Source organism: Salvelinus fontinalis, chromosome 1, assembly GCF_029448725.1.
Source record: "Salvelinus fontinalis isolate EN_2023a chromosome 1, ASM2944872v1, whole genome shotgun sequence".
Classification (NCBI taxonomy): Eukaryota; Metazoa; Chordata; class Actinopteri; order Salmoniformes; family Salmonidae; genus Salvelinus; species Salvelinus fontinalis.
Window position 1 is genome coordinate 63,318,300 of NC_074665.1, and position 18,979 is coordinate 63,337,278.

Here is an 18,979-nt window from a genome sequence, read left to right on the forward strand (position 1 = left end):
CTGCAAGCCAGGTATGGCGGGAGGCTGTATACCTAGCTGAGCAGGGAACTTATAGCTAAGCACTAGGACAGGCGACTGGGTGCCTAGTGGGACAGGAGACCCAGGGCCTAGAACTAGGGCAGGAGGTTTGGCGTGTAGCCCTGAAGGAGTTGACTGCTTGCCGGCTGAGGCTGGGGGCTGTGGATAAACTGAGGCCAGAGGCTGCTGACTTAGTTGGGCAGTGAACTTATAGCTTGACGGAGCAGTGAACTGAGGGCCGACTAGAGTTGGAGACAGCGAAACTAGAAGGTTGGAAGCCTAGTGCTGATAACTTTGGACCTGACAGAGAAAGTGACTTTGGAACTGCCAGGGAAACTGACTCTGGACCTACCAGGGAGGAAGGGAACTGTACTGGACCTCTGTTTTAGCTGCAGGCTGTGGCTCCAACCTGGGGGGCTTGGGCTCTGGGCAAGGAACAGGGAGGGGCTCCTGAGGGATAACAGGTGGCGTCTTTGTGGCTGAAAGTTCCAGGGTAGCAGACAGTCGAACCTTGGGCATCCACCTCAACTAGCAGGGGCTCCTCAAAGGGAGTAGAGGACTACTCTGAAACGGCAGCCAGAACAGTTCCCATGGCAGCGACTGACTGTGGCTCCACGACTGGAGAGGGAGTCTCCTTGAGGTGTCTCTGACTTGAGGTGCGCGGGGTGGAGCCGTGGAGTACGTCCAAGTGCCCTGATTGGTTGGAAATGAGATAGGTTACAGATCTGAAGGCCAGTCAGGTTCAGAGGGTCTGCCTTTTTTTTTTTTACAGCTGCTCTGAACGACCAGTTGAAAAATGGGGAGGGGTTGGGTTGTGGGTTCAAAATTCACCACTGCTCTTGAAAATACACCACTCATTGCTTCAAGATACAACCCGCCACACCCATCAAACAGAGGTTCCTCAAAGTTTGTTTAAGAACGCTGAATGATGCTTTTGGGAAACGTGTCATTCAGTACAACCCGTTATGCAACATAGCAAACGTTCAATCGAACTGAACAAACTCCAGAACTGACTTTCTCATAGTTGTTCTACAAAAAAATGACCAAGCGTGGTTACTTTCTGAACTGATAGAGTTAGACCAACAGTTTACAGTAATACAGAAATTATTGGTATTTCAGTTGCGGTTGGGATATACTGACCAATTATCAGGAAAGTTTGGGATGTATTTTCCTTTAAAAATTCACCAGAAACAACTATTTCACAGTTATTTCTTTAAAAACAAATGCCCCTGGACCCCCTAGACAGGTGCTGACCCTGAAACCCATTGACCCGGACTCACCCAATATGACAAAGTTACGCCCTTGAGTATAGCTGAGATGATGAGATTATTATGTACAACAGTGTGACATTATTTTTATTTGTCAAACGGCAGCCAATCATCGATCATCATGTCACCAACATAAGACTCTCAATATTTATTGAGAGGAGCATCAATCTCATCACCGTGTACTTTCACCATCCTGTGAAGTTAACCATAACTTATTTAATATGTAATAAACTGCATGCTTTCCATGATGTCATTACATTTCTTATCCAACATGTACTTCACTCACATAAAAAGGTTGGATGGAAACCTGGTTAATGTCAAGCCATTTTAAGGATGCTGAAATTATATTTTGGACGATCGTGTGCATGCTTACAGGAGACTTTTGAAGTAGTCTAATCAGACTAAAGCATTGTGACTGGTTGTGTTTATGCCACATATAAAAGGCAATACGTGTTGAATTAAACATTCAAATCACATGGCTTTGCGCCATTATTCAAATGACATTTTCACTGCAGCTTAGAGTAGCATTTTGTACTCACTTGAAAACAATAATGCAATTATTCATTGCATTGTGGTGTTGTAAGCTTGTCTAGGTAGGATAATTGTATTGTCCCTAAACAAGATCAATAGGGAGCTTTTTAAGCTGGATGTCTTCACTGTTCTTTCGTGCGCAATGATGCACCTGACCTCTCTGCTGCCTATCAGCTATTCCTATTTGTTCTTGTGGCTTCATATAGAAAATTGATGCATCTTAGAATAATTGTATGTGAGGTATGATTGTTAGTTAGCCTATTGCAGATCTGGACAAACAATCCACTACCACTATTGCCACCCCCCCCCCCCCCCCCACCACACACAAACACACAGTAAATTTCGAAATGTCCCTTACATTTCAGACATATCTGCTTCCACAAATTATATGACTGGTGTTCTCGTTTCGTTTCCTTCCTTACTTACTCTTCGTTCCCGAGAACAAACCCTACAATCTACTTTCACAGCTGATCCTGGAGGGAACCATTTTGGATGTGAGGGGAATTATTTATCAAAACGTTACACATGATCGCGTTTAGAGGAAAAATAGACTAGCATAATGAAATCTTGAACATGACTATGTTATTTTGATAACAGTAATGCAATACATGTTAACAACATACGCGTGTATTCATTAGAAATAACGAAACATGTTTCCTTGTTTCCCTATGGCTGGACCATTCCAAAGCCAGCTGTTCATAACTAAGATCAAATAATATTTAGCGACGATAGCTGTCTAGAGACCACATCTATTTGAATTCGATTAATTTCTGCGGACTTGTGGAGAAGTAAATCGGTCTACAGAGATATATGTAACTTTGTACTTCTGACAGATGGAACAGTTGACTGTAAGTAGCCTAGCATACTACAGCAAAGGTAGACATGAATGAGCAATGTCCCTGTAGCCTACTGTTAGGGTGGTTTTATTTTTGTTGCGGCTCTTATTCCACTCAATGCGACTGATGCACTCTTCCTGTGTTCTAAACAGTGGCATCCTATGTTATAGATGTGTAGGACTCGTAAAAATGGAATAGCGTTAATATGCTGCAACATATTTAGTGGTCAAACGTTTAACCTATTTTCTGTCAGAATCGCGGGACTGCGCGTTGACAGATGACGGGTGCGCGCTTCAACATAGGAAAATGTGACACACCGTCCATGCAGGAGGTAAGACAGCTGTTCGTTTAAAATACTGCATTTTCGTATCTTGAGTGATAGGGACAGTGTGAGGGTGATATTTTTTGCCAAATTTTGTTTTAAAGGGCTTGAAGGACATACAGCTAGATGTGGGCCTATGTATGAGAATAACAGTCAGCTTATTGTGAAAATATTCATCAGACAGCTGTCAAGTACAGAGGTTGCTATTCTCTTATTTCTTGGCAATAACTAGGCACCCCTCTCTTTCTTCTTCTTTTTTTCACCACTTTAGAGTTCAATGGAACATTCTAGAATGCACTGAACAATTCCTTAGAGATATTTATTTATCTCTCTCATGTGGAAAGGCTGCTGCTCCAGAGACTGTGTGTGTGTGTGAGAGACACAGTGAAATGACTGATTATTACTATTTTAGGGATCTGGGGCACAGGAGGTTGGCTGTGGATATTAGAGAGTCTTTCCTCTGCTCGCTCTGTGCTCATACAATGGAAACAGCAACCCAATTTTTTTCCTGATAGTTGTTTTAACAGTCCCGATTGTTGTTCAGAAAGTACGTGAACAATCATAATATACATACATGATAATAAGTAGTGGTTCTTGATTGAATGACTCCCAAACGGTATGTAGCAGATCATCCCTTCTTTTCTCTACCAGCTATAAATACATTTTATGGAAGCTATATGGTCTTGGTAAGGCATATGTCTTACTGCAGTGATAATTCTGCTGCTCTATAACATTTGTTATTATGAGATGATGTGAACTCTGACCTCTTGCTGTTTGTGTATTGATGATGAGGAAGCTAACCGTTCTAAACTGCTAACCCTTCCTTCTGCCTCTGACCAGGTCCAAGCACCACCATGCCTCAGGTACACAGCTTTGTTATACGTTGTTGTATTCTACATTATACTTCATAATATAAAGATACCTATAGAAATAGAATGTATTTCTATGGATACTCCATGTCGAGTTGCTAGGTTACTGACATAATGGGGGCTATTGTACAATATGAGAACTGATAGTCATCTGTCTTTCCCCCTCTCTTTATCTTTTTCTCTCTGGCCTCCTGCCCTTCTCTCTTTGTCTTTCCCCCACCCCCTCTCCAGCCAGGTAGCAGTGGGATGGAGCCTTTCTTCGGTGAGGCGTATGGGACCCATGGGTTATCTGTGACTTCAGAGACATTCACCATCTCTCCTACAGGGGGCAGCATAGAGTCAGATCAGGTAGGTGCAGGGGAAACATTTTATTTTGGCCACAGAGTCCTCTTGTTGTGTGACCCACATCTGAATCAATCCCAAAATTACAGCAACCTTTGGAAGTGAATACCAGATACTTATAAACAATTGCAAGTGTCTTCAATTACATTTCTAACCTCTTCCTGACCAAGTCTGTAATACCCACATGTTTCAAGCAGACCACCATAGTCCCCGTGCCCAAGAACACCAAGGTAACCCGTCTAAATGACTGTCGCCCATAGCACTCACGTCTGTAGCCATGAAATGCTTTGAAAGGCTGGTCATGGCTCACATCAACACCATCGACCCAGACACCCTGGACCCACTCCAATTCGCACACCGCCCCAACAGATCCACAGATGACGCAATGTCTATTGCACTCCACACTGCCCTTTCCCACCTGGATGAAAGGAATAGCTATGTGAGAATACTGTTCATTGACTACAGCTCAGTGTAGTGCCCCCCTCAGTGTAGTGCCCCCCCAACCATAGTCCCCCCAAGCTCATCATTAAACTAAGGCCCGAAGATTAAACAACTGCCTCTGCAGTTGGGTACTTCACTTTCTGAAGGGCCGCCCCCAAGTGGTGAGGGTAGGCAACAACACATCCGCCAAGCTTACCCTCAACAAGGTGGCCTCTCAGGGGCGTGTGCTTAGCCCCATCCTATACTCCCTGTTCACCCACGACTGCGTGACCGCACACGACTCCAACACCATCATCAAGTTTGCTGGCGATACGACAGTGGTAGGCCTGATCACCGGTGACGATAAAACAGCCTATAGGGAGTAGGTCAGAGACCTGTCAGCGTGGTGCCAGGATAACAACCTCTTCCTCAAGGTCAGCAAGACAAAGGAGCTGATTGTGGACTACAGGAAACGGAGGCCCGAGAACGCCCCCATTCACATCGCTGTAGTGGAGACGGTCAAGAGCTTCAAGTTCCTCTATGTCCACATCACTAAGGACCTATCATGGTCCAAACACACCAACACAGTTTTGAAGAGGGCATTACAACACCTCTTCCCCCTCGGGAGGTTGGAAAGATTTGTCATGGGCCCTCAGATCCTCAAAGTTCTACAGCTGCACCATTGAGAGCATCTTGACTAGCATATGACAAATAAAAGCGCGTAGCGCATAAATATCGTCTGTCCTCGGTTGCAACACTCACTACCGAGTTCCAAACTGCCTCTGGAAGCAACATCAGCAAAATAACTGTTCGTCGGAAGCTTCATGAAATTGATTTTTATTTGGCCGAGCAGCCGCACACAAGCCTTAGATCACCATGTGCAATGCCAAGTGTCGGCTGTAGTGGTGTAAAGCTCGCCGCCGTTGGATTCTGGAGCAGTGGAAACATGTTCTCTGGACTGATTAAATAATTGTCTGGGTCTGTTTTTCATGGTTCGGACTAGGCTCCTTAGTTCCAGTAAAAGGAAATCTTAATGCTACAGCATACAATGACATTATAGACGATTTTGTGCTTCCAACTTTGTGGCAACATTTTGGGGAAGGCCCTCTCCTATTTCAGCATGACAATGCCTGTGCAAAAAGTGAGGTCCATACAGAAATGGTTTGTCGAGATCGGTGTGGAAGAACTTGACCGGCCTGCACAGAGCCCTGAACTCAACCCCATCGAACACCTTTGGGATGAATTGGAACACCGACCTGGAGCCAGGACTAATCGCCCAACATCAGTGCCTGACTTCACTAATGCTCTTGTGGCTGAATAGAAGTCCCCATAGCAATGTTCTAACATCTAGTGGAAAGCCTTCCCAGAAGGGTGGAGGTTGTTATAACATGGAGTTGATCCCCTTTTCCTGCTAATGCCCATGATTTTGGAATGAGATGTTCGACGAGCAGGTGTCCACATACTTTTGGTCATGTAGTGTGTGTTTTGTCTCTGTGCTGTAGTGTGTGGTGGTGATGTTGGGGCCCCCATCCCTGTCCCTTTGTCGAGGCCAGCAGCGTGGATGTGAGCTACTCAGTGATCTCTTAGAAGACTCGACCACTGATGACACACACACCTCCGAGCGTCGCTGGGACGTCTCGGCCCTGGATGACATTACACGCTATACCAAAGGCAGCCCAGAGAGGACGCCACCGAGCTGCGAGCGCTCTTCCGTTTTACCTGAGGTAGGGGTTACTTATAACCGCAGATTACCCAGATTAACATCATCACTGACCTTAACCATTAGATCCCTGGAAGTCACTCCTTAGGAACTCTGTATTTGGGGAATGTAAATCTAAGTCACCCTGGTTTAAGGCTCACACACATCGCACCAATTGTGGCTCTAGCGGTTGTCTGCCGAATGTTAAGCGTGCTGTATTTTAGGGACCACCTGGTGTAGATGTCTGAGTGCCACATTTTTTTTACGCGATTCTACATGTAAAATCGGTGCGCTCTTGGTTCGAAAATTACGTTCAGAGATGCTAGGTACTCCCAGTCAGCAAACGCTATTGTTGTGTCTGAGCCCTTAGAGCTAACCTCTACCTACTCTGTTTTGCTCTCAACAGGGAAGCAGAGAAGAACCATGGTTATCCCAGAGACCAGGGGGCAGGCAGCTGAGGAACCCTACAGACCTCACACCCTGTGTGGGGTTAATGACTGGACACCTCCCCTTGGCTGGGAGAGATCCAGGGCCCTGGAACCAAGAGGCTGGAGGGCGGGAGAGTGAAGCTAGGAAAGGGCTGCATCAGGTGGTTCAGGAGGAGAGGGTATCACTTCCTGTGGATCTGGAGGTCCACAGTGAAGAACATAACTACTCTCTACAGAGTGAGCTAGACACTGAGTCTAGTCAAGGAACAGACTGTGATATTGGAGAGGAGGAGAAAGAGGAAGAAGATGAGAAAGAGGAGGGGAGAGAAGCCATGGAGGAAGTGAAGGAAAAGGAGGAGCTTCAGCACCACGTGAGACCAAAGAAACGCTGGTGTTACTGGGAATGTAGCCTCTACAGTGAGGCAGACCTGGGGAGAGATGGAGAGAGAGATAGCAGGAGAGCCAAAGGGAGAGATGAGGGAAAGGATGAAGAGAAAGATGGAGGGGACATAATCTGGGGCCCTAGCACCCTACCCAGCACCATGTGCCTGATAGAGGGGACCTCCACCAATGGTGAGACCCCAAGGCCCACAAATGTACAATGGAATGAAAGATGTAAAACATTTTCCATTAAATTGAGAACATATATGTCCATTTCAACAACCACAGTGTTGGAGACCCAACACTCTGCAAGTGTTAATTTATCAACACTCATTCGGTGGGTCACATATACACACTAGGAAATTCAGATGTAAAATGTACTGTCAGTTGCGTATTGAGTGGTTGGTGAAGCATACAATTACATTTAGTAATTTAGCAGATGCTCTTATCCAGAGTGACTTACAGACAAAAACCCTGTGTGTTCCCTAGGTAAGCAAGGCCAGAGGAAAGCCCGTCGTACAGACGCCAGTGACCTGACCCCTAGCCCTGTGAAGCTACAGAGCCTGGGGGAGCAGCTCCACACACTCAGCTCTGCTCTGGAGGGCATGACTCCTGTCAGTGACCTGCCTGTTACTGCCAGGGCACCAACACGAAAGGAGAGGAACAAACTGGCCTCCAGGTACACATACACACTGGGACACATGCACACGCACACACACGCAGGCACACTGACTTACCTGTCTAACTATAGAGACCTAATTTTCTGGTGGCTTTTCCACACAGCACTTTCAGACGTCCATTTGATTTGCACAGCAGGGTGTGTCTAGCTACAGTAAGTGCTAGTGAGGGCGAGTGTAGTGGAGCATAAGTCCTGGCGATAGGTTTGTAAACTGTCCTCTCTCTCTCTCTCTTTCTCTCTCTGAAGAGCGTGTCGACTGAAAAAGAAAGCCCAGCATGAGGCCAACAAAATCAAACTGTGGGGGCTGAACCAAGAGTATGGTGAGTCATTTCTGCCTATCATAATCAGCAACCCACCTAAAGCTGTTGTTATGGGGTCTAGTGGTGACCCAGGGTGTAAAGACAAAATGTGTTTCTAGCCAGGACACTGTTTCAAGTAGTTGAAACGTTGCTAATTAACCATTGGATTGCTAGACGTTCGCGTTAAGTAACCATACCAAACGTAACATCATACTAATTTGAGTGTCCCGGATTTACATTTACTGTGTTACGTCTGGTCTATAAGACCAGGCTGCCATTTTTAGCTCCTTCAGTCAATCTTTCATGTCTCTAATGGTGTAATTCCTTCAGATGGCCTGCTGGGGGCAGTGCTGCAGATAAAGGAGCTGATCCGCCAGAGAGTGGAGAGCAGAGAGGAAGACACAGAGCGAGGCGCTCTGAGAGAGAGACTGGAGGACATTCTGAAGGAATCAGCTGGTGAGTATGTAGATTGTTTGGACTTTCATGGGACCCTGTTAGTGTGAGTGTATGTTAATTGTGTGGATGTTTATGTGCTTCCGTGTGTGTGCAGGGCCACGTGTAGCAGGTCAAGGCAAAGTGTTTGTGGAGAGGATCTTGAAGAACCATGCCGGGGGACAGAGCACCAGAGAGACTCAGGGAGAAGGAGGGTCATCGAACCCTAGCCTCTAACCTCTTCTCCCCACCAGAGTCACTACCCTGCCTGCTTCTCGCTTCACTTCGCACTTTCTGACATGGAGAGAAGGTAGGACAGATAGACGGACACACACACAAACTCTTAGGTAGATAGGATCTGGGTGAACTGTCTTGTTAGGCTTGCACTGTGTCTTGGTCTCTAGCTGCTACAGTATAGTTGATGATTGTCTCAGAACGGTAACATATGGTTTGTGTATAAGGGAGTGTGCATGATTCCAGTGTATTTATTGAATTATGTACTGTAGTATACCCCATTGTGCCTAAAGGAAGACACTGTGTGCTGCTAGCTAGTTGTAGTTATACACTCTGTATTGTCGGAGAACAGGGAGAGGAGTGACAGTGAATATGGTGCTTATAACAGTGGACATGAGTAAGCTGTTTAGCTTGACATCCATTTAGAATTCTACTGTAAACCAAAAGGGCATGGATAAACAGACAGACGAGGGACGACTTTGGCATCATGTGAATGTTGCACAATGGTTCTCAAAGATGCTGCTTGCATGGTCGTTTTATATGTCTCTGCTATCCTTTAAGGTAAATGCTATTTTTTGGCTATCTCTACAGATCCTCTTTAAAACTGATATCATAATGTACTGTACTGCTCTACAGATGAACCTGTGTAGAAAGGATAATAATAACCTTGAACCAGGAATGAGCAACTCCGGTCCTCAGGAAGGCAATGTGTTTACTGGTTTGTTTTTTCCTGCAAATCAGTGACTAACTTCTTCCTGGGAAACCTGGGCCCATGTTCACAAAGAGTCTCAGAGTAGGAGTTGATTTAAAGGCTATCTTTTTCCTTTTAGATCATAATGAATAGGATTCCATGGACAGGGGGGACCTGATCCTAAATCTGCTCTCCTACTCTGAGACACTTTTTGAACATGGACCCGGGCGTGTGTTCTCTCAGCAATGAATAATATTAATTGATCAATTAAGTGCCACAGGAAGATAAGACGACCAGCGGACACTGCTGCACCCCTGAGTACCAGAGTTGTCCATCCCTGTCCTAAACCCACAGTACTGTAACTGTTAGATTCATAGATTTTGATCTCTCTATCTAGGTCTATGGTACTTTGTGTAGCCTGTGCCTTTGAATGCTCTTTGAGAGTAAATACTAACATGCACACCACCACATCTCTCTTTGTGCTACTAATATTTCTATACAACATTGAAAACACAACTTCATCAGTGGTAAAATAAATAAATTATAACCTCCCCTACAAACCTGAACGTTTACTATTCTATCTTTTGCAAAATGGAAATGAGTACATCTTTCCTGCTGTGATTTCTGAGAGGTAAAGTATAGTGTACCCATTGGATGTGTAGTCTCTATAATCCCAGGGCCCATTTTCATAAAGCGTAATCTTAATTAATAAGATTAGGACAGGGAGGACCTGATCCTAGACCAGCACTCCTACTCTGAGATACTTTATGGATATGGACCTAGAGCTTTCCTGAACTCATAGTCCTGTCATTGCACTTAATGTACTTGAACGTAGGAGCACAGTAGTCTATTTACTTGAACGAAGGAGCACAGTGAGAAATACAAGGTCCTGCTATAGCTTTATTAACACTACAGTAGTCATGAACTGCCCTGCCACAGATCTTGGCAATAATCCTCAATTGGATGGACGCTTGACCATATCCTCAATTAATCTCAAACAATAATTCCAAATAATAATGAATCATTTTATAACTGCCCACAAAAGTATTATGTCTTAACATGCATGCATAAACAGACATGAAAAGAAGTGACATATATGTTAACATGTCACAGCACAGGAACCATATAAAGGATCATAACAGAATATTGAGAATTTTGCACATTTATTGATTTTCAAAGAAGTACTGTATATTGTGATCAAGGGAAAATATTGATCAGGAATGGATTTGTCTGGGAAAATGACCATGTATGGAGTCATAGGCTCTAACAGACCCGAGGCAGTCGTTTCAGAAAGCTGTGTATTGTCCAGTTATCTGCTAGGATAGTTAATCCCAGTCCTATTCAAGCTTTAGCCTATTCATCTGAGCTTGCAGTAGTTCGTATGTAATAAGCCATTTTGTTATATGTTATAACCCCTTTATGAACCATTTATTAGCTCTGACTGTGCATGAAAAAGAAACAAACTAAAGATAGTGCTATACAAATAGAACACATTATTGTTTTGTTCAGTCTGTGTAAATGCATATTTTACTATGTTGAAGCTGCTGCTACAGTATGTCAATAAAAATCTATATTCTTAAAATACCAAGTGTTTTTTTATGAGTTGATTATATGATGTTTGCGCATTTCATACTATTTATACTGAATTGGAAAAAACAATGGGCTATGACCATATTCAACTGGGACAACAATGTAAAATATATCTGGAGCCTGGTCTGTATGCTGTATCATGTGAACTGTAAATGAGATATTATTTTGCACGCTCAGCAAAACCACACACACACATAAAGGTACAACGGGTTCTCGTAGACATTGACCAGGTCATCAGTGAAGATGGAGAAAACAAGTGGACCGAGAATTTAAAGTCTGTCTGCAGGAATGTTGGTAATAAGGAATCTCTAGTATTTCCAGTTTTCAGGAAAAGTACCTTATTATAGGAATTACCTCTCCCCAACACGGCTCTGAATAACCAGTGTGAGGCCTTCTTACAGGAGAGGAGTCTGAGAGCTTCAGCACGGTCCAAGGTGCTCTGCAGTCTGCACGGCGAGAAACTTAAGCTCTTCTGTCTGGAGGACAAACAGCCCATCTTTTGGGTGTGTCAAGAGTAAAAGAAACATCTCATGACTGTATGTCTGTAGATGAGGCAGCGCAGGGGCAGCTGGTAAGATAGGTATTGAGAAAAACAGAACTGGGAATATCTCTCTCTATGTTTTGAACCAATACATTATAAACAAACACTTGGGGGATGTTTCCCAGACACAGAATAATCCTAATCCTGGACTAAAAAGCATTTTCAATGGACATTCCCCATAGAGAACAATACTAATGGCATCTTTTTGTAGGCACTAACAGAGGCTAACTCTGCCATGGCTCATTGGGCAAAGCCTATGGTGAAATTAATGTTGGAGTGGTTTTGGATGAAAGACAAAAATAAGGTCTGTGGTAAACACAGGTTTAAAGATCTTATACGTTTTGTTCTATGAGATAATCTTCATTAGCTAATGTTACGTTTTGTGCATTTTTTGCCGTACATCCCAAAATTCCATTCTTGACGCAAGTAACTTCCCCCATAGCAAAGCCCAACGAACCAGAGGTAGAAAATACTAATGCATTTCCGTTTTATAGGACTACAAGCTGGCGAGCTCTATTGAGCTTGTTTCTTAGTCCAGGACTAGCCTTAATCAGTGTCTGGGAAACGGCACCTTGAAGTACATTTGTTGTCTGAATGAGTCTGGTAGGTTTAAAATTTGATTTTGCTACATTAATTTCCGTTACTTGTTTTGAAATGGGAAATATAATTATTGACATAATAGCTATGTTGTGTCGCAAAAGCAATAGGATTTTACCTGCTACACTGGAAGCAACATTTTTGGCCAGTGCAAGGTTTTATTTAAATGAATAGGAGGCTCTGCATAATGTATAGCATAGCAAGCCAGTGAGTGTGCACCTGGGTGCTTCTGACACTGAGATTTGCAGAAAGGAGTTCAAACAATACTCTCCTGTAAAGTGGAGAGATTGTCTCCTCAGTGACGTTCTGTCTCATTTCAGGAGGATACCCAGACTGCCCTGTAGCTCTTACAGGAGAAGCCGAAGGTCTTCAATGAAGTTAAACAAACCTGTGATCAAACAGAAGAGCATATTATTAAGGTACAGTGCCTTCGGAAAGTATTCAGACCCCTTGCCTTTTTCCACATTTTGTCACGTTACTGCTTTATTCTAAAGTTGATTAAATAAAAAATAAAAAATGTCCTCAGCAATCTACACACAATACCCCATAATGACAAAGTCAAAACAGGTTTTTAGACGTTTTTGAGACTCGAAATTGAGCCCAGGTGCATCATGTTTCCATTGATCATCATTGAGATGTTTCTACAACTTGACTGAAGTCCACCTGTGGTAAATTCAATTGATTGGACATGATTTGGAAAGGCACATCTGTCTATATAAGGTCCCACAGTTGACAGTGCATGTCAGAGCAAAACCAAGCCATGAAGTCAAAGGAATTGTCCGCAGAGCTCCGAGACAGGATTGTGTCGAGGCACAGATCTGGGGAAGGGTACCAAAATATTTCTGCAGCATTGAAGGTCCCCAATAACAAAGTGGCCTCCATCATTCTTAAATGGAAGAACCACCAAGACTCTTCCTAGAGCTGGCCGCCCGGCCAAACTGAGCAATCGCGGGAGAAGGGCCTTGGTCAGGGAGGTGACCAAGAACCCTATCGTCACTCTGACAGAGCTCTACAGTTCCTCTGTGGAGATGGGAGAACCTTCCAGAAGGACAACCATCTCTGCAGCACTCTACCAATCGGGCCTTTATGGTAGAGTGGCCAGACGGAAGCTACTCCTCAGTAAATGCACATGACAGCCCGCTTGGAGTTTGCCAAAAGGCACCTAAAGACTCTTAGACCATGAGAAACAAGATTCTCTGGTCTGATGAAACCAAGATTGAACTCTTTGGCTTGAATGAAGTGTAACGTCTGGAGGAAACCTGGCACCATCCCTACGGTGAAGCATGGTGGTGGTGGCATCATGTTGTGGGGATCTTTTTTAGTGTCAGGGACTGGGAGACCAGTCAGGATCGAGGCAAAGATGTACGGAGCAAACTACAGAGAGATCCTCGATGAAATCCTGCTCCTCAGCCTGGGACGAAGGTTCACCTTCCAACAGGACAACGACCCTAAGCACATAGCAAAGACAACGCATGAGTGGCTACGGGACAAGTCTCTTAATGTCCTTTTGTGGCCCAGCCAGACCGAGGAGTTGAAGCTGATCAAACATTTCTGGAGAGACCTGAAAATAGCTGTGCAACAACGCTCCCCATCCAACCTGACAGCGCTTGAGAGGATCTGCAGAGAAGAATGTGAGAAACTTCCCAAATACCAAATACCAAATACTAAAAACCTGTTTTGCTTGTCATTATGGGGTAATGTGTGTAGATTGCTGAGTAAAAAAAAACAATTTAATACATTTTAGAATAAGGCTGTAACCTAACAAAAGGTGGAATAAGTCAAGCAGTCTGAATACTTTCCGAAGGCACTGTAAGTATTGCGTAAGTTATCAAGGTGCTGTGTTCAGTAATGTGATATTCCCTGCCCAGTATAAGATAATGTTGCTTTAACAACAGTGTTGTAATGCGTGTATCTGGGAGGCGAAGTCAAGTGCAGGAGAGCGGAGTATAATGAACAGGCGCACTTTAATACCGGTTACCAAATGACAGCACATAACACATACAAGTGCCAAAAACACGGTCTAAAACAAAAGTGCAACGCCTGACAAATAATCCACGTAACAAATAACAATCACTCACAAATACAACATGGGGAACAGAGGGTTAAATAATAAACAAGTGATTGGTGAGTGAAGCCAGGTATGATAAGACAAAGACAGAACAAATGGAAAATGAAAAGTGGATCGGCGGTGGCTTGAAAGCCGGTGACATCGACCGCCGAACACCGCCTGAACAAGGAGAGGGACCGACTTCGGCGGAAGTCGTGACAAGTGTGATAAATCAAATGTCTGTGCATAGGCCTGTTGTAAGGCAGGTCCTCACCAGACATCACCGGCAACAACGTCGCCTATGAGCACAAACCCACCGTCGCTGGACCAGACAGGACTGGCAAAAAGTGCTCTTCACTGACAATTCACGTTTTTGTTTCACCAGGGGTGATGGTCGGATTCGCGTTTATCATTGAAGGAATACGCGTTACACTGAGGCCTGTACTCTGGAGCGGGATCAATTTGGAGGTGGAGGGTCCTTCATGGTTTGGGGCGATGTGTTACAGCATCGTCGAACTGAGCTTGTTGTCATTGCAGGCAATCTCAACTCTTTGCGTTACATGGAAGACATCCTCCTCCCTCATGTGGTACCCTTCCTGCAGGCTCATCCTGACATGACTCTCCAGCATGACAATGCCACCAGCCATACTGCTCGTTGTGTGTGTGATTTCCTGCAAGGCAGGAATGTCAGTGTTCTGCCATGGCCAGCGAAGAGCCCGGATCTCAATCCCATTGAGCACGTCTGGGACCTGATGGATCGGAGGGTTAGGGCTAGGGCCATTCCCCCCAGAAATGTCCGGGAACTTGCAGGTGCCTTGGTGAAAGAGTGGGGTAACATCTCACAGCAGGTACTGGCAAATCTGGTGCAGTCCATGAGGAGGACAGGTGCAGTACTTAATGCAGCTGGTGGCCACACCAGATACTGACTGTTACTTTTGATTTTGACTCCCCCTTTGTTCAGGGACACATTATTAAATTTCTGTTAGTCACATGTCTGTGGAACTTGTTCAGTTTATGTCTCAGTTGTTGAATCTTGTTATGTTCATACAAATATTTACACATGTTAGGTTTGCTGAAAATAAACGCAGTTGACAGACATTTCTTTTTTTGCTGAGTTTATTACCGGTGTGATCCTATAGCCTACCTCAAATTTTGAAATATTATTTAAAACAACAATGCATTGGTAGGGCAATTCTGTCATGACTTCCGCCAAAGTTGATCCCTCTCCTTGTTCGGGCGGCGTTCGGTGGTCGAAGTCGCCGACCTTCTTGCCATCGCTGATCCTCTTTTCATTTTCGCTTGGTTTTGTCTTGTCTTGTATCACACCTGGTTCCAATCCCATTCATTACATGTTGTGTATTTAACCCTCTGTTCCCCCTCATTGTCCTTGTCGGTGATTGTTTGTTTGTAAGCTATGTGCAAGATATGTTCTGGTGTGAGACGGGTTTTGTACCCACTTGTATTATTTTGTATATTTTGTTTTTCTGAGTTTTTGAGCACATATTAAACTGCTCCGTTTATACCAAGTTCGATCCCCTGCGCCTGACTTCCCTGCCACCCTTACAAATTCAAGCAAAGATAATATGCGATGATAATGTATTGGGCCTATAGCTTACTGCACAAAACTCATTGCTACAGTTCTGTTTTTAATTGGTTAATGTTGCATAGGCTTACGTTTTTAAGTCATGTTTTTTTTTTAATCTGAGCGGTAGATCTCGGCTTGCATTTTGACTCAGAAAGTGGTCTTGACTGAGAAAAAGTTGGTGACCACTGTTCTAGTGTTTTGCCTGTTAACACTATCAAGGATTACCATTACTGTGGCAATTGTGATTGAATCAATGCAATATTAGCCACTTACAATGCAGCATTCCCGAAACCAAACAACCTATTCAAGAGATTTTGTTGTAGGCAGAACTCATCGGAGTAGGATTCTATTGCATTGACATGCACTACTCAGCCCGTACTCTGCACAGACCGGTGCTGCATAAACAATCAGAGCTGGAGTAGGCCTAGTGTAGCACCCTGTATTATCGGCAAATTCAACAGCGTTTAAGAAATATATTACCTTCAACGGTGTTATCTTGTGATCAAGCCATCAATGTTCTGTGATTATTGGGGTCTTAAAAATGTTAGTTAATGGGTTAGCAATTAGCATGTTTGACATTTCAGTGGAGATACTACTACTATCAGCTTTTTGATAAGCGGTTTGGCAAAATAATAGGTCGGCATACGGTCCCCAGTTATTGGCCACCTTACTCTTTTGTTCAATTACAAGATATATACGTTTAATTCTGTTTAAAAAAGAGACACCAACCTCGTATCCAAAGTATTTACTAGATAGGACTAGTTGGCTAGTCTTTGAGTAAAAAAAAGACTTGCCTGTCAACTTTTCATTGCGTAGCCCCGTGTGCCCTCCTGTAGACTCTTAAAAAGGATTTTTCACCAACATCATCTTCAGTGTTTTAACCAAATAATGTCTCATTATCAGCTAGGATCACAACTTTATTTTAAGAATGTTAAATGTCAGAATAATAGTAGAGAGAATGATTCATTTCAGCTTTTATTTCTTTCATCACATTCACAGAGGGTCAGAAGTTTACATACACTCAATTAGTATTTGGTAGCATTGCCTTTAAATTGTTTAACTCTGGTCAAACGTTTCGGGTAGCCTTCCACAAGCTTCCCACAATAAGTTGGGTGAATTTTGGCCCATTACTTCTGACAGAGCTTGTGTAACTGAGTCAGGTATGTAAGGCCTCCTTGCTCACACACATTTTTCAGTTCTGCCCACAAAGTTTCTATGGGATTGAGGTCAGGGCTTTGTGATGGCCACTCCAATAACTTGACTTTGTTGTCCTTAAGCCATTTTGCCACAACGTTGGAAGTATGCTTGGGGTCATTGTCCACTTGGAAGACGCATTTGTGACCAAGCTTTAACTTCCTGACTGATGTCTTGAGATATTGCTTCATTATATATACATAATTTTCCATCCTTATGATGCTATCTATTTTGTGAAGTGCACCAGTCCCTCCTGCAGCAAAGCACCCCCACAACATGATGCTGCCACCCCCGTGCTTCGCGGTTGGGATGGTGTTCTTCGGCTTGCAAGCCTCCCCTTTTCCCTCCAAACATAACGGTGGTCATTATGGCCAAATAGTTCTATTTTTGTCTCATTAGACCAGAGGACATTTCTTAAAAAAGTACGATCTTTGTCCCCATGTGCAGTTGAAAACCGTAGTCTGGCCTTTTTGTGGTGTTTTTAGAGCAGTGGCTTCTTCCTTGCTGAGCGACCTTTCAGGTTATGTCGATAGAGGACTCGCTTTACTGTGGATATAGATACTTTTGTACCTGTTTCCTCCAGCATCTCCACAAGGTCCTTTGCTGTTGTTCTGGGATTGATTTACACGTTTCGCACCAAAGTATGTTCATCTCTAGGAGACAGAACGTGTCTCCTTCCTGAGCGGTATGACTGCTGCGTGTTCCCATGGTGTTTATACTTGTGTACTATTGTTTGTCCAGATGAACGTGGTCCCTTCAGGCGTTTGGAAATTGCTCCCAAGGATGAACCAGACTTGTGGAGGTTTACAATTGTTTTTCTGAGGTCTTGGCTGATTTCTTAAGATTTTCCCATAATGTCAAGCAAAGAGGCACTGATTTCGAAGGTAGGCCTTTAAATACATCCACAGGTACACCTCCAATTGACTCAAATGATGTCAATTAGCCTATCGAAAGCTTCTAAAGTCATGACATAATTTTCTGGAATTTTCCAAGCTGTTTAAAGGCAAAGTCAATTTAGTGTATGTAAACTTCTGACCTACTGGAATTGTGATAGTGAGTTATAAGTGAAATAATCTGTCTGTAAACAATTGTTGGAAAAATGACTTGTGTCCTGCACAAAGTAGATGTCCTAACCGACTTGCCAAAACTATAGTTTGTTACCAAGAAATTTGTGGAGTGGTTGAAAAACGAGTTTTAATGACTCCAACCTAAGTGTATGTAAACTTCCTACTTCAACTGTAGATGAAAGGAACTTCATCACTCACTGGAGACTTGAAAAGAACCTCACCCAGAGAGCTGTATGTCAGTGTGTGGTTAGACAGCCAAATCCTTAAAATACACCGTAGAAATACCAAGCTAGTTCTGGAACAGTTTAAGTCGTACCAAAGATTTTTATGCTCCTTGTTCTATCTGTGGTTGTACTCTACACAAAACTTATTTTAATTTGCTAGGTAAAGTGTAGGCATTCTGTATTTATAAGAAAATCAATATGATAGCCTATATACAGTAAAAAATGTTTTGTCTTTATCACACAAACACACCCATCTACTACTGTGTTCGAACCTGGTGTCCTGTACCACCAATGAACCATTTTGTATTTTCCTTTTAACTTTGCAATTTAATTGTGACATGAATCATGCATGCTGATTTTAAAATAAAAATGTATACTTTCTGGCACTGATCACCCTCAATAAGATTTCATTGATGTAACAAGGGATACAGGATTGGTCACACACGATTGTAGGTGAATGTATAAATACAATCCAGTTTAAATACAGTATAGTAATAGAACATCAACATTAGTATAGTAGAACTATAAGACAATCAGTTCCGTCAGTTCAATTAAATGAAGTTTCCCCTAGACGCTGATCAGTTTATGAGCTTTTTCATAAACGGGTGGGATCTGGATTGGGCAATAATAAACTGATCCTGGATCGGTACCTACGGGAAACTACGCTCAAGTAGGTGGAGCTTGT

At 43.5% G+C, this 18,979-nt stretch overlaps 1 protein-coding gene across 2 annotated transcripts; it reads left to right on the plus strand.

The window, feature by feature from the left end:
- Positions 1-2,478: 2,478 nt before the first annotated feature.
- Positions 2,479-11,033, plus strand: LOC129859584 (CREB3 regulatory factor-like). Of its 2 annotated transcripts, XM_055929523.1 has the most exons (10): positions 2,479-2,665; positions 2,907-2,984; positions 3,816-3,838; positions 4,076-4,192; positions 6,109-6,330; positions 6,712-7,306; positions 7,604-7,793; positions 8,040-8,113; positions 8,423-8,548; positions 8,643-11,033. In XM_055929523.1, the coding sequence occupies exons 3-10, from the start codon at positions 3,830-3,832 to the stop codon at positions 8,759-8,761; spliced, it is 1,452 nt and encodes a 483-aa protein (XP_055785498.1). In that variant the 5' UTR covers positions 2,479-2,665; positions 2,907-2,984; positions 3,816-3,829; the 3' UTR covers positions 8,762-11,033. The 2 variants fall into 2 exon arrangements, with proteins under 2 accessions (XP_055785498.1, XP_055785507.1); XM_055929532.1 differs by having other exon boundaries at positions 2,479-2,984.
- Positions 11,034-18,979: the final 7,946 nt, after the last annotated feature.